This window comes from Hypanus sabinus, chromosome 7 (genome assembly GCF_030144855.1).
Source record: "Hypanus sabinus isolate sHypSab1 chromosome 7, sHypSab1.hap1, whole genome shotgun sequence".
In the NCBI taxonomy this organism is placed as follows: Eukaryota; Metazoa; Chordata; class Chondrichthyes; order Myliobatiformes; family Dasyatidae; genus Hypanus; species Hypanus sabinus.
In genome coordinates this window covers 15,762,347-15,775,777 of record NC_082712.1, presented here as the reverse complement: position 1 = coordinate 15,775,777, position 13,431 = coordinate 15,762,347, and the positions used below count along the sequence as shown (strand labels likewise).

The window sequence follows — 13,431 nt, the reverse complement described above, 5'->3', positions numbered from 1 at the left end:
TAGCCGCTCGGCCTTGTAAAAACAAACAAAGGTCAAGCAGGAACACTCATGCCGTGACCCGGTTAATCTGAAAGGAGACCAACCCTGACACCACGCGTCAGGCAGGAATGGCTGACTGTCTGGTTGACATGCTAAACAAAAATTTAGGTGTGGTGGTTAGACAGTGAGTGTGGGGTCAATAGGAGCAGAGATCAGTCACTAAGAGTGCGGTCAGTAGGGGTGGGGGTCAGTCAGTGAGGTTGGAAGTCAGAGACAGTGGGGGTCATTGAGTGTGGGAGTCAGTTAGTAAGGGTGGGGTCAGTCTGAGGTCAATCAGTACAGGTAGGGGTTGGTCAGTGGGGTAATGGGTCAGGGAGGTTGGGGGTCAGTTAGTGATGGTGGGGCTCACAGGGGATCAGTGAGGTTGGGGGTCAGTCAGGGTGTGGGTTACTGAGAGTGGGGGTCAGTAAGTGGGGATGGAAGATAGTGAGGGACGAGATCAGTGAGGTTATTGGTTAGTCACTAAATGAGGAGGTCAGTGAGGGTGGGGTAGTGACTGTGTGGGTCAGTCAGAGGGGATTGGGGTTAGTGAGGGTAAGTCAGTGAGGTTGTTCGTCAGTCAGTAAATGTGGGAGTCAGCCAGGTGGAGTTAGTGAGTGATGGTGGGGCTCAGTGAGGGTGGAGGTCACAATAAGTGTCCCTGCAAGCAGTTGGGTTGGTAGTGTGGCTGTTGGGTTTGAGATGAGTAAGGGTGGATGTGGTATTGGATTTGAGATGAGAGGGTGGGTGTGGTATTGGGTTTGAGATGAGAGGGTGGTTATTGGGTTTGAGATGAGAGGGTGGGTGTGGTATTGGGTTTGAGATGAGAGGGTGGATGTGGTATTGGGTTTGAGATGAGAGGGTGGATATTGGGTTTGAGATGAGAGGGTGGGTATTGGGTTTGAGATGAGAGGGTGGATGTGGTATTGGGTTTGAGATGAGAGGGTGGGTATTGGGTTTGAGATGAGAGAGTGGGTATTGGGTTTGAGATGAGAGAGTGGGTATTGGGTTTGCGATGAGAGGGTGGGTGTGGTATTGGGTTTGAGATGAGAGGGTGGGTGTGGTATTGGGTTTGAGATGAGAGGGTGGATGTGGTATTGGGTTTGAGATGAGAGGGTGGGTATTCGGTTTGAGATGAGAGGGTGGGTATTGGGTTTGAGATGAGAGAGTGGGTATTGGGTTTGAGATGAGAGAGTGGGTATTGGGTTTGAGATGAGAGAGTGGGTATTGGGTTTGAGATGAGAGGGTGGGTGTGGTATTGGGTTTGAGATGAGAGGGTGGGTGTGGTATTGGGTTTGCCATGAGAGGGTGGGTGTGGTATTGGGCTTGTGATGAGAGCGTGGGTGTGGTATTGGGTTTGTGATGAGAGGGTGGGTGTGGTATTGGGTTTGTGATGAGAGGGTGGGTGTGGTATTAGGTTTGAGATGAGAGGGTGGGTGTGGTATTAGGTTTGAGATGAGAGGGTGGATGTGGTGTTGGGTTTGAGATGTCAGGGTGAGTGTGGTTGTTTTTGAGTTCTCTCTCCATTCCCCATCTGTCTCTTGCAGTGCCCGTCACTGCCGTTGGGGTCCCTTCACCCCATGGAGCGAGTGTGAGGGTTGCAACCACACACAGGTAAGAGTTTACCCCCATCCATCTGGACCCACACCCCACCCACTCTAAACCTACCCCCTTATCCTCACACACTCACCACGTGTGTACCCTTTGAGACAGGAAAGGTGAGAGGGGTGAGTTGTTGGAGTGTATCGTGAGGTGGGGAGGGGTATAGGAGAGGAGGGGAGCTTGAAGGTAAGGTGGAACTGTGAGCGAGGGAGGTTGAGGATGAAGATGAGGCAGGGGGTAATGTGACAGAGCAGTTAACCCTGATTGACAACTCCCCCCCACCCGTCCTGCATGGGCTGATCGCTGGTACTGGATCAGACACACATACACTTATTCATATTTGCACGCTCACAGATAGTTACACACTCTTCCATACACCCAGACACAGACTTACACTCTCACAGATACTCACTCACTCTCCTGTGCACACAGACACACACACTTCACTCTGACATACACTCACACAACCATTGCAGGTGGAATTATGCATCACTGATCCACACATTCAGCTGCACTCACACACGCGTGCACGTATGTACATACACACACAATCATTGGTGGACAGAGGGGCCTGTTAGAGTTGGCATTTGGGTCTAGGCTGGTTTTTCTCCTCAGCCACATGCATGTGACCCAGTGTGCGGGGGTAGTAGTGGGGTTTGGTTGCCTTAGGTGATCCTCACAACCCCTCCCCTATGTTGCAGAGCCGCTGGAGAGCAGTAGCCGAGTTTTCGGAGTTCGGAGGCAAGCCCTGCACTGGCGAACGGTTCGAGATGCGATCCTGTACACCCACCCGGGGCTGCCCCATGGAGGAGGGCTGTGGGGAGAAGTTCCGCTGTGCCTTAGGTTTGTCTCCTGGCTGGGGAGGGCCATGGCAGTGAGGGGGAGACTGGAGGTGAGGGGTGGTTGTTGAGAGGAGATTTGGGAGGATGTGAAGGGCAGAAGGGGAGAGGGAGATGAGGATTAAGAGGAGGCAACCAGAAGGAGATGGGGGTTGTGGGAATGGAGGATTGAGGTGTTAAGGGAATGGGAGGAGGTGAGGGATTGGGAGAGGGAGGGTTGATATAATGGGAGAGGGGTTGATATATAATGGAGGACGGAGAGGCTGATGGAGGTGTTGGGGCTGTGGAAATGGGAGAGGGAGGGGTTGAGGGATTGGGAGAAGGGGTTTGAGGGAATGGGAGAGGGCGAGGTTGAGGGAGGAGGTGGGGGCTAATGGAGGGAGTGGGAAGGGATTGGGGGAATGGGAGAGGGAGGGGTTAGAACATAGAAATCTACAGCACATTACAGGCCATTCGGCCCACAATGTTGTGTTGGAGGAAGTGGGGATAGATGGATTGGGAGGAGAAGGGGTTGAGTGAGAAGTTGAGGTAGAGGAAATGGGAGGGGAGAAGGTTGAGGAAATGGGAGAGGGAGAGGCTGATGAGGGAGGTTGCCTTGAAGTATTGGAAGAGAGAGAGTTTGATGGAGGTGGTGGGGTTTGAGGGAATAGGAGAGTGAGGGGTTGAGGGAAGAGGTGAAGGTTGTGGGAATGAGAGAGGGAGGGGTTGAAGGTATGGGACAAGGAGTGGTTGATGGATATGGTGGCAGTTGATGGATTAGGAGGGGTTGGTGTTGAGAGAGAAGATGGCATTTGTAGGAATGGGAGGGGGATTGAGGGAACAGAGAGGAGTATTGTGGGAATGGGAGGAGTTGAAGGAGGAGGTGGGGTTTGTGGGAATAGGAGAGGTTTGTGGGGGTTGGGGTGGAAATAGAAACGGAGTGTGGGGGGTAATATCAAGGGAAAGGTGTGAGTGACGGGGTTGATGGGTGAGTGTAGACTGGGGACAGGGGAGATGACAAGGTGGGGGCTGTGAGATATTTGAGGGAAGGATAAGTGTGAGGAGTCAGAGCAACAGGGTTTTGAGGCTGTGGTGGGTGTTTCAAGAGCAATATAAACCTGTTTATCCACTCTGTGAGCCCCATCACTCCCCACCATGGGACTCCTGTGTAAAGGGGCAGGAGAGAGCCACCAGGATCACCAGAGTCAGGGGTAGGCTGGGGATATGGGAGTAGTGGGAGTCAATGAGCGGATAACCAGCCAGTGTGGTGTGGGACAGGACAGGAGACAGTTTGTTACTTTGAAGTTGTATGAGATGTTGAGGCTTAATTTGGAGCATTGTGTGCAGTTTTGGTCACCTACCTACAGGAAAGATGTAAGTAAGGTTGAAGGAAAATTGCTGGGCCTGGAGGACTGAGTTATGAGGAAAGATTGAACAGGTTAGGACTGTATTCTTTGGAACGTAGAAGATTGAGGGGAGATTTGATGGAGGTATACAAAATTATAGGGGGTATACAGTAGATAGCGTAAATGCAAATAGGCTTTTTCCACTGACAAGTGAGACTACAACCAAAGGTCATGGGTTAAGGGTGAAAGGTGAAAAGTTTAAGGTGAACATGAGGAACTTCACTCTGAGGGTGGTGAGAATGTGGAATGAGCTGACAGCGCAAGTGCTAAATGCCTGGTCAATTTCAACATTTAAGAGAAAGTTTGATCGGTACATGGATGGGAGGGGCACTGAGGGCTATGGTGCAGGTTGATGGGCTAGGTAGATTAATATTTCAACACTGACTAGATAGGCCAAATGCCTGTTTCTGTGCTAAAGTGTTATTTGACTCGATTCCATTACGGAGGGGGCTCCTGTGTGGAATCAGGTCCTGGAGAGAGGGAAGGTATTTTGGAGTCTGGGTCAACAGCGGTGAAGAGTCAGCACAGTCAGAAAGCCACACAGAACAGGAACATGTCCTTCTGCCCATCTGATATCTGCTGACCGTGAAACTGGACTTGGTTTATAATTGTCACAGATACCCAGAAAGTGAAAAACCTGCCTTAATACTGTTCATGCAGATCAAATCATTTCACAGTGCATTGAGGCAGTACACAGGAAAACAGAAACAGAATGCAGAGTGAAGTGCTAAGGTTTCGGAGAAAGCTTGGCACAGGTAAAAGTTTAAGAGAGGGTGATTGGTCACAGTGAGGATTTGATCCCAACTAAAGAGTAGGTGGGTCGGGGAGGGGGGATGAAATAAGAAGCCGGGCTGTCAAAGCACATTTAATATCAAAGTACAGGTACGTCACCATATACAACCCTGGGATGCATGTTCTTGCAGGCATTCTTGTTGCACCATTGTGAATCGTGGCTGAAGGATGGTCGTAGTTGGAGCTAAAAGTCCAAGGTTACACTTGTATCAGAGGGATAGGAAAGAAGGCAGAGAGGGTGGTGTGGCTCTGCTGATAAAGAACGGCATCAAATCAGTAGAAACATGACATTGGATCAGATGATGTTGAATCCTTGTGGGTTGAGTTAAGAAACTGCAAGGGTAAAAGGACCCTGATGGCAGTTATATACAGGCCTCCCAACAGTAGTTGGGGTGTGGACCACAGATTACAACAGGAAATAGAAAAGACATGTCAAAAGGGCAATATTATGATTGTCATGGGAGATTTTAACAAGCAGGTCGATTGGGAAAATCAAATTGGAAATGGATCTCAAAAGGATGAGTTTGTGGAATGCCTAAGAGATGGCTTTTTAGAGCAGTTCATCATCGAGCCTACTAGGGGATCAGCTATACTGGATTGGGCTTTATGTAAATAAACCAGAGGCGATTAGGGAGCTCAAGGTAAAAGAACCCTTAGGAGACAGTGATCATAATATGATTCAGTTCAACTTGAAATTTGATAGGGAGAAAATAAAGTCTGATGCAGCAATATTTCAGTGGATTGAGGGAAATTACAGTGGTATGAGAGAGGAGTTGGCCAAAGTAGATTGGAAGGAGCTGCTGGCAGGGATGTCGGCAGAGCTGCAATGGCGTGAGTTCTGGGAAAAAAATTAGTTAGGTACAGGATAGATGTATTCCAAAAATGAATAAATACTCAAATGGCAAAATATTACAACCATGGTTGACAAGGGAAATCAAAGCTGATGTAAGAGCAAAAGAGAGGGCATACAACAAAGCAAAAATTTGTGGAGAGATAGAGGATCGGGAAGCTTTTAAAACCCTACAGAGAGCAACTAGAAGAATCATTAGGAGGAAAATGATGAAATATGAAAGCAAGCTAGAAAACAATATCAAAGTGGATAGTAAAAGCTTTTTCGAGTATGTAAAAAATAAAAGTGAGATGAGAGTGGATATAGGACCGCTAGAAAATAAAGCATGAGAAATAATAATGAGGGACAAGCAGTGTGCTAGATGTTGAAGGGTGTGAGGGAAGAGAAGTAAGAGCAGTTACTATTACAAGGTGCTCAAAAAGCTGAACAACCTAAAGGTGCACAATTCACCTGGACCAGAGAAACTGCACACTAGGGTTATGAAAGAGGTATTGTCCGAGATTGTGGTGGAATTAGAAATGATCTTACAAAAATCATTGGACCATGATGCCAGAGGACTGGAAAATTGCAAATGTCACTCCACTCTTTAAGAAAGGAGGAAGACAGCAGAAAGGAAATTATAGACCAATTAACACAAAGTATGCTGCAGATGTTGTGGTCAAATCAACACATACAAACAGGCTGGATGAACTCAGCAGGTCAGACAGCATCCACTGAAAGGAGCAGTCAACGTTTCGGGCCGAGACCCTTTGTTAGGACACCAGTTAGCCTGACCTCAGTGGTTGGGAAGATATTGGAGTCAATTGTTAAGGATGAGGTGATGGAGTACTTGGTGACACAGGACCAGACAGAACAAAGTCAGCATGGTTTCCTTCAGGGAAAATTTTGCCTGACAAACCTGCTGGAATTCTTAGGGGGGATTACAAGTAGGATAGATAAAGGAAATGTAGTGGATGTTGTATATTTGAACTTTCAAAAGGCCTTTTCAAGGTGCCACACATGAGGAAACTTACCAAGTTAAAAGCCCATGGTATTACAGGAAAATTTACTGACATGGTTAGAGCATTGGCAGATTGGTAGCAGGCAGTGGGATTAAAAGGATAATTTTCTGGTTGGCTGCCAGTGAGTGACCAGTGGTGTTCCACAGGGGTCAGTGTTGGGACCAGTTCTTTTTATGTTGTATATCAGATTTAGATGATGAAATAGATAGCTTTGTTGCCAAGTTTGCAGATGATATGAAGATTGGTGGAGGGGCAGGTAGTGTTGAGGAAACAGGTAGGCTGCAGAAGGACTTAAACAGATTAGGAGAATGGGTAAGAAAATGGCAAATGAAATACAATGTTGGAAAATACATGGTTATGCACTTTGGTAGTAGAAATAAATGTGCAGACTATTTTCTAATTGGGGAGAAATTCCAAAAATCTGAGATGCAAAGGGACTTGGGAGTCCTTGTGCAGAACACTCTAAAGGTTAACTTGCAGGTTGAGTTGGTGGTGAGGAAGGCAAATGCCATGTTACCATTCATTTCAAGAGGTCCAGAATAAAAGAGCAGGGATGTGATGCTGAGGCTTTATAAGGAACTGGTGAGGCCTCACCTTGAGTATTGTGAACAGTTTGGGGCTCTTCGTCTAAGAAAAGATGTGCTGGCATTGGACAGGGTCCAGAGGAGGTTTGCAAAGATGATTCTGGGAATTAAAGTGCTATCACATGAGGAACGTTTGATAGCTCTGGGTCTGTACTCACTGGAATTCAGATGGATAAGGGGTGGAATCTAATTGAAACATTTTAATGTTGAAAGGCTGAGAGTGAGTAGACGTGGAAAGGGTGGTTCCCATGGTGGGGGAGTCTAGGACAAGAGGACACAGCCTCAGGATAGAGGGGCGTCCATTTAAAACAGAGATACAGAGAAATTTCTTTAACCAGAGGGTGGTGAATTTGTGGAACTTATTACCACAGGCAGCTGTGGTGATCAGGTCATTGGGTGTATTTAAGGCAGAGCTTGATAGTTTCTTGATTGAACATGGCATCAAAGGTTACAGGGAGAAAGCCGGGGAGTGGGGCTGAGGAGGGGGTTAAAGGATTAGCCATGATTGAATGGCAGAGCAGACTCGATGGAGCAAATGGCCTAATTCTTCGACTATGTGATGGTCAAAGAAACATTATAGAATTGATGAAAGTCTGCACACAGTGTGGACAAACAATCAGCGCAATAAAGACAATAAACTGTGCTAATACCAAATAAAGCAATAAATAAATAAATAAATAAATAAATACTATTGGGCACATGAGTCCATGAAAGCGAGTCCATAGGCTGTAGTAACAGTTCAGTGATGGGCAAGTGAAGTTATCCTCAGGTTCAAGAGCTTGATGGTTGAGGGGTAATAATTGTTCCTGAACCTGGTGTCGTGGGTCCTGAGGCTCCTGTACCTTTTTCCTAATGGTGGCGAGAAGAGAGCATGGCCTGGGTGGTGGGAGACCCTGATGATGGATGTTGCTTTCCTGCGACAGCAGTTCATGTAGATGGTGGGGAGAGCTTTACTTGTGATGGACTGGGCTATATCCGTTACTTTCTGTAGGATTTTCTGTTCAAAGCATTGGTATTTCCATACCAGGCTGTGATACAACCAGTCAATAAACTCTCCACCATACATTGAAAGATTTTTGTCAAAGTTTGATTTTGGTGTGCAACGGAGATGAGTGTGAAATCTGGATGTGATCGGTGGGGATTTCTGCTACAGGTCAGTGTGTCAGTCAGACCCTGATGTGTAACTGGGATGGGGCAAAATTGCAAAGTGGGGGTTTCTGCCTCAGGTCAGTCAGACCCTGGTGTGCAACTGGGATGGGAGTGAATGGCAGATGTGATTGGTGGAGATTTTTCTGCCTCACATCAGTGTGTCAGCCAGACCTTGGTGTGTCACCTGGGAAGGGGTTGAATGGCAAATGTGATCAGTGGGGATTTCTGTCTCAGGTCAATGTATCAGTCAGAACCTGGTGTGTAATGGGGACGAGGATTGTGAGGGAGACGGCTCCGACGAGACCGGCTGTGATGAATGGAGAATGGCCTGTGACATCGATAAGCTTCCACCTCAGGCCGAGCTCACTGGAAATGGGTAGGTGGGCTATGGCGCCCCGGGGTCCAGGGAAGGGGAAAGAGGGGTGCTTGAGTGCACAAGCTTTCAGCAGGTGGTGATGCAGGGGAGGAGTGTGATGGGGAAGGGGAGGGGAGAGGGAGGAGTCTGAAGGGGAGGGAAGGGGAGAGAGGGAGGAGTGTGATGGGGAAAGGGAGGGGAGAGAAGGAGGAGTGTGGGGAGGGGAGAGAGGGAAGTGCGTAAATGGAAAATGGAGGGAGGGAGTGTGAAAGGTTGGGGAGCTGGAGGGTGAGGGAAGGGATAGGGAGGGGAGAAAGACAGGGTGCAGAGCAGGATAGTGAGGGAAGGGAGGGGAGGGTTGAAAGACAGGGTGCAGAGCAGGAGGGTGAGGGAAAGGAGGGGAGGGTTGAAAGACAGGGTGCAGAGCAGGATAGTGAGGGAGGGGAGGGTTGAAAGACAGGGTGCAGAGCAGAAGGGTGAGGGAAGGGGGGAGGGTTGAAAGACGGTGCAGAGTAGGATAGTGAGGGAAGGGAGGGGGAGAGTTGAAGGACAGGATGCAGAGCAGGAGGGTGAGGGGCTCCAGTGTCTAGAACAATCAGCAAGGAGTTGGGAATTGAAGGGGGAAGAAAGCGATATATAGGTGAGGGATATGGAGGGAGCAGTTTGGGAAGGAAGATATGTACTGGTGGAGTTGGAGGATAGGGAAGTCTGTAGTGGACAGATAGGGGGGAGGTCATGGAGGGATAGGGGGAGGTCATGGAGGGATAGGGTTGAGTTCATGCAGGGATAGGTGTGGATAGGGGTGAGGTCATGGAGGGATAGGTGTGGATAGGGGTGAGGTCATGGTGGGATGTGGAAGCACTACAGGAGAAAATCTCCAGATTCTGGAAATCCGAGCAGCATACACAAAATCCCAGAGGAACTCAGCAGGTCAGGCAGCATCTATGGAAATGAATAAACTGTCGACGTTTTGGGCTGAGACCTTTCTTCAGGATGTGTGATGAAGACCTTCCTACACCCATCACAGGGTGTGGAAGCTAGTGTTTTGGAGAGGGGGTGATAGGAAGGAGGGAACGTGAATAGATCGAGAGGTGTGGAACAAGAAGGGAATGTGATTTGGAAGGTTTTGGATGGAGGGAGGAGGGACTGTGAGGTGGGTGGGGATGGAGAAGAAGGGGCCGTGGTGAATTTACTGTCCTCTCTCACCCCTTTCTCCTTGAGTTTTGATATTATCAAGGGTGAGTTTCGAAGGCCTGTCATCAACACCAAGTTTTTCGGGGGGACCTGCCGGAAGGTCTTCAGTGAGGACACTCGGAACTATTACCGGCTTCCACAGAGCCTCCTCCGGTACACCTTCCAGGTATGGGGGTGGGGGTGAGGAGTGAGCCCTCGACCACGAACCCCCTCAATACACCCTGGGCCAGATCCAACCCCTAAAGCCCCACCCCATCTGGCTGTGAACGGGGACAATTCAACAGGTAATGGGAGGAAGAGGTTCCAGGTAAAGGCAGGATATCCCGTTGGCTACCAATTTCAATTCAACTTACTAGTCCTAATCTTACACGTCAGACCATTGCCTCCTCTCTTGCCAAGAAGAGACCACACTCAGGATGGGAAGCAACACCTCAAACTTCATCTGGTTGCCATGATGGCAAGAATATTAATTTTCCCAACTTCTGGTAGTTTCTCTCCCTTCTCTCTTTCTCATTTGCTCATTCTGGTTCCCATCTTACCTCTTCTCTTCTCCTCATCTGCCCATCTCCTCCCTCTTCCTTTACTCCCATCACCATTCCCCTCTCCTATCAGATTCCTTCTTCTTCAGCCTTTACCTTTTACACCTATCACCTCCCACATTCTTACTTCATCCCCCTCCTCGCCATCCACCTTCTAGCTTATACAACTTCTCCTCCTTGCTCCTTCTTACTCTGGCTTCTTCCCTCTTCCTTTCCAGTCCTGCTGAAGAGTTTGAGCCTGAAATATCAACTGTTAAATCCCCTCATAGATACTGCCTGGCCTGCTGAGTTCCTCCAGCAGATCATGTGTGTTGCTCTGGTCTGTGGCAATGAATTCCAGATTCACCACCTTCCGGTTAAATAAATTCCTTCTCATTTCTGTTCTAAATGGACATCCCTCTTTTCTGAGACTGTGTCCTCTAGTTCTAGACTCTCCCACTATAGGAAACATCCTCCTCACATTCACTCTATTGAGGCCTTTCAATATTGGATAGGTTTCAATGAGATTCTTCCCTCAATCCTCGAAACTCCAGGGCACAGAGCCCAGAGCCATCAAACACTCCTCTTATGTTAATCTTTCCATTCCCAGAACAATACTCATGAATCTTCTCCAATGCCAGCACATCCTTTCTTAGATAAGGGCCCAAAACTTCCAAATATGGCCTGACAAATGCCTTACAAAGCTTCAATATTTATTCCCAAAGAGGGTTAATAAGTTTGCCAAAAAACATTTCCTTTCCTCGCAAACTGCACGGATGGAAACATCCTCTCTACCTCCACTCTATCAGGGCTCTCCTCTCCTTTCTTGCATCAACTCATCCCCACCTTCCCAAGGCAACTAGCACAGGGCAATTAGATGCAAGCTCAGCCTGCAAAACCCTTGAAAGAAGTTAAAAAGTCATTCAGTGTCACACCTTGTGCCCGTAAATAACATCTCCTCACTGACAATCAACACTGGTGCACCTCCAGAATATGTGTTTAGCCCACTGCTCCACTCTACGCCCACAACGTACAGACTGTGTTTAGCCTGCTGCTCCACTCTACACCCACAACGTACAGACTGTGTTTAGCCTGCTGCTCCACTCTACACCCACAACGTACAGACTGTGTGTTTAGCCCGCTGGTCCACTCTACACCCACAACGTACAGACTGTGTGTTTAGCCCGCTGGTCCACTCTACACCCACAACGTACAGACTGTGTGTTTAGCCCACTGGTCCACTCTACACCTACAACGTACAGACTGTATGTTTAGCCCACTGCTCCACTCTCTACACCCACAACGTACAGACTGTGTTTAGCGGACTGCTCCACTCTCTCTACACCCACAACGTACAGACTGTGTGTTTAGCCCACTGCTCCACTATACACCCACAACGTACAGACTGTGTGTTTAGCCCGCTGGTCCACTCTACACCCACAACGTACAGACTGTGTGTTTAGCCCGCTGGTCCACTCTACACCCACAACGTACAGACTGTGTGTTTAGCCCGCTGGTCCACTCTACACCCACAACGTACAGACTGTGTGTTTAGCCCACTGGTCCACTCTACACCTACAACGTACAGACTGTATGTTTAGCCCACTGCTCCACTCTCTACACCCACAACGTACAGACTGTGTTTAGCGGACTGCTCCACTCTCTCTACACCCACAACGTACAGACTGTGTGTTTAGCCCACTGCTCCACTATACACCCACAACGTACAGACTGTGTGTTTAGCCCGCTGGTCCACTCTACACCTACAACGTACAGACTGTATGTTTAGCCCACTGCTCCACTCTCTACACCCACAACGTACAGACTGTGTTTAGCCGACTGCTCCACTCTCTCTACACCCACAACGTACAGACTCTGTGTTTAGCCCACTGCTCCACTATACACCCACAACGTACAGACTGTGTGTTTAGCCCACTGCTCCACTATACACCCACAACGTACAGACTGTGTGTTTAGCCACTGCTCCACTCTACACCCACAACTTTCAGACTGTGTGTTTAGCCCACTGGTCCACTGTACACCCACAATGTACAGACTGTGTGTTTAGCCCACTGCTCCACTCTACACCCACAACGTACAGACTGTGTTTAGCCCACTGCTCCACTCTCTCTACACCCACAACGTACAGACTGTGTTTAGCCCACTGCTCCACTCTCTCTACACCCACAACGTACAGACTGTGTTTAGCCCACTGCTCCACTCTCTCGACACCCACAACGTACAGACTGTGTGTTTAGCCCACTGCTCCACTCTCTCTACACCCACAACGTACAGACTGTGTTTAGCCGACTGCTCCACTCTACACCCACAACGTACAGACTGTGTTTAGCCCACTGCTCCACTCTCTCTACACCCACAACGTACAGGCTGTGTTTAGCCCACTGCTCCACTAAACACCCACAACATACAGACTGTGTGTTTTGCCCACTGCTCCACTCTCTCTACACCCACAACGTACAGACTGTGTGTTTAGCCCACTTCTCCACTCTCTCGACACCCACAACGTACAGACTGTGTGCTTACACCACTTCTCCACTCTACACTCACAACTGTATACTCACACAGGGTTGGAAAAATCTGCAGAAAGTTGGAAATTCGGACAGCTCCATTATGGGCACAAGCCTCCTCAACACTGGGGACATCTTCAAAACGGGAGGCATCCATCATTAAGGACCCCATCGCCCAGGACGTGTCCTCCTCTCATTGCTGCCATCAGGGAGGAGGTGCAGGAGCCTGAAGACACACGCTGAATGTTTCAGGGACAGCTTCTTACCCTCTGCTATCAGATTTCTCAGTGGGCAGTGAACCCACAAACACCACCTCACTTCTTTTTCTCTTTTTTTGCACATACATCTTCACCTTCCCTCCACTAGCCTGCAGGCCACCTTTGGGTAGGGAGTAGTACTTGCTAAGTCCCCCTCCCCCCCCCCACCCTTATCAAGGCCACGAGAAGCCATGGGAGCAGGTGGTGGATGGTCGCATGGGCAGCCGGTGCAGGTCACAAGTCCTGGTTATGTGACCACTGACGCCAGGCAGACAGTCTCTGAAGAGTATTGATGATGGCTGGGGTCACCCAGCTTGTAAGGACACAGCCCAGAAGGCAATGGCAAACCACTTCTGCTG

General features: G+C 48.8%; 1 protein-coding gene across 1 annotated transcript in view; it reads left to right on the top strand.

Annotated features, from left to right (window-relative positions):
- LOC132396584 (complement component C7-like) overlaps positions 1 to 13,431 on the top strand; it is a 77,609-nt gene that overhangs the window by 16,225 nt on the left and 47,953 nt on the right. The window contains exons 3-6 of the mRNA XM_059974264.1: positions 1,566 to 1,632; positions 2,322 to 2,463; positions 8,455 to 8,596; positions 9,797 to 9,935. Of these exons, the coding sequence (XP_059830247.1) occupies positions 1,566 to 1,632; positions 2,322 to 2,463; positions 8,455 to 8,596; positions 9,797 to 9,935 (490 nt within the window). The remainder of the gene's footprint in view (positions 1 to 1,565; positions 1,633 to 2,321; positions 2,464 to 8,454; positions 8,597 to 9,796; positions 9,936 to 13,431) is intronic.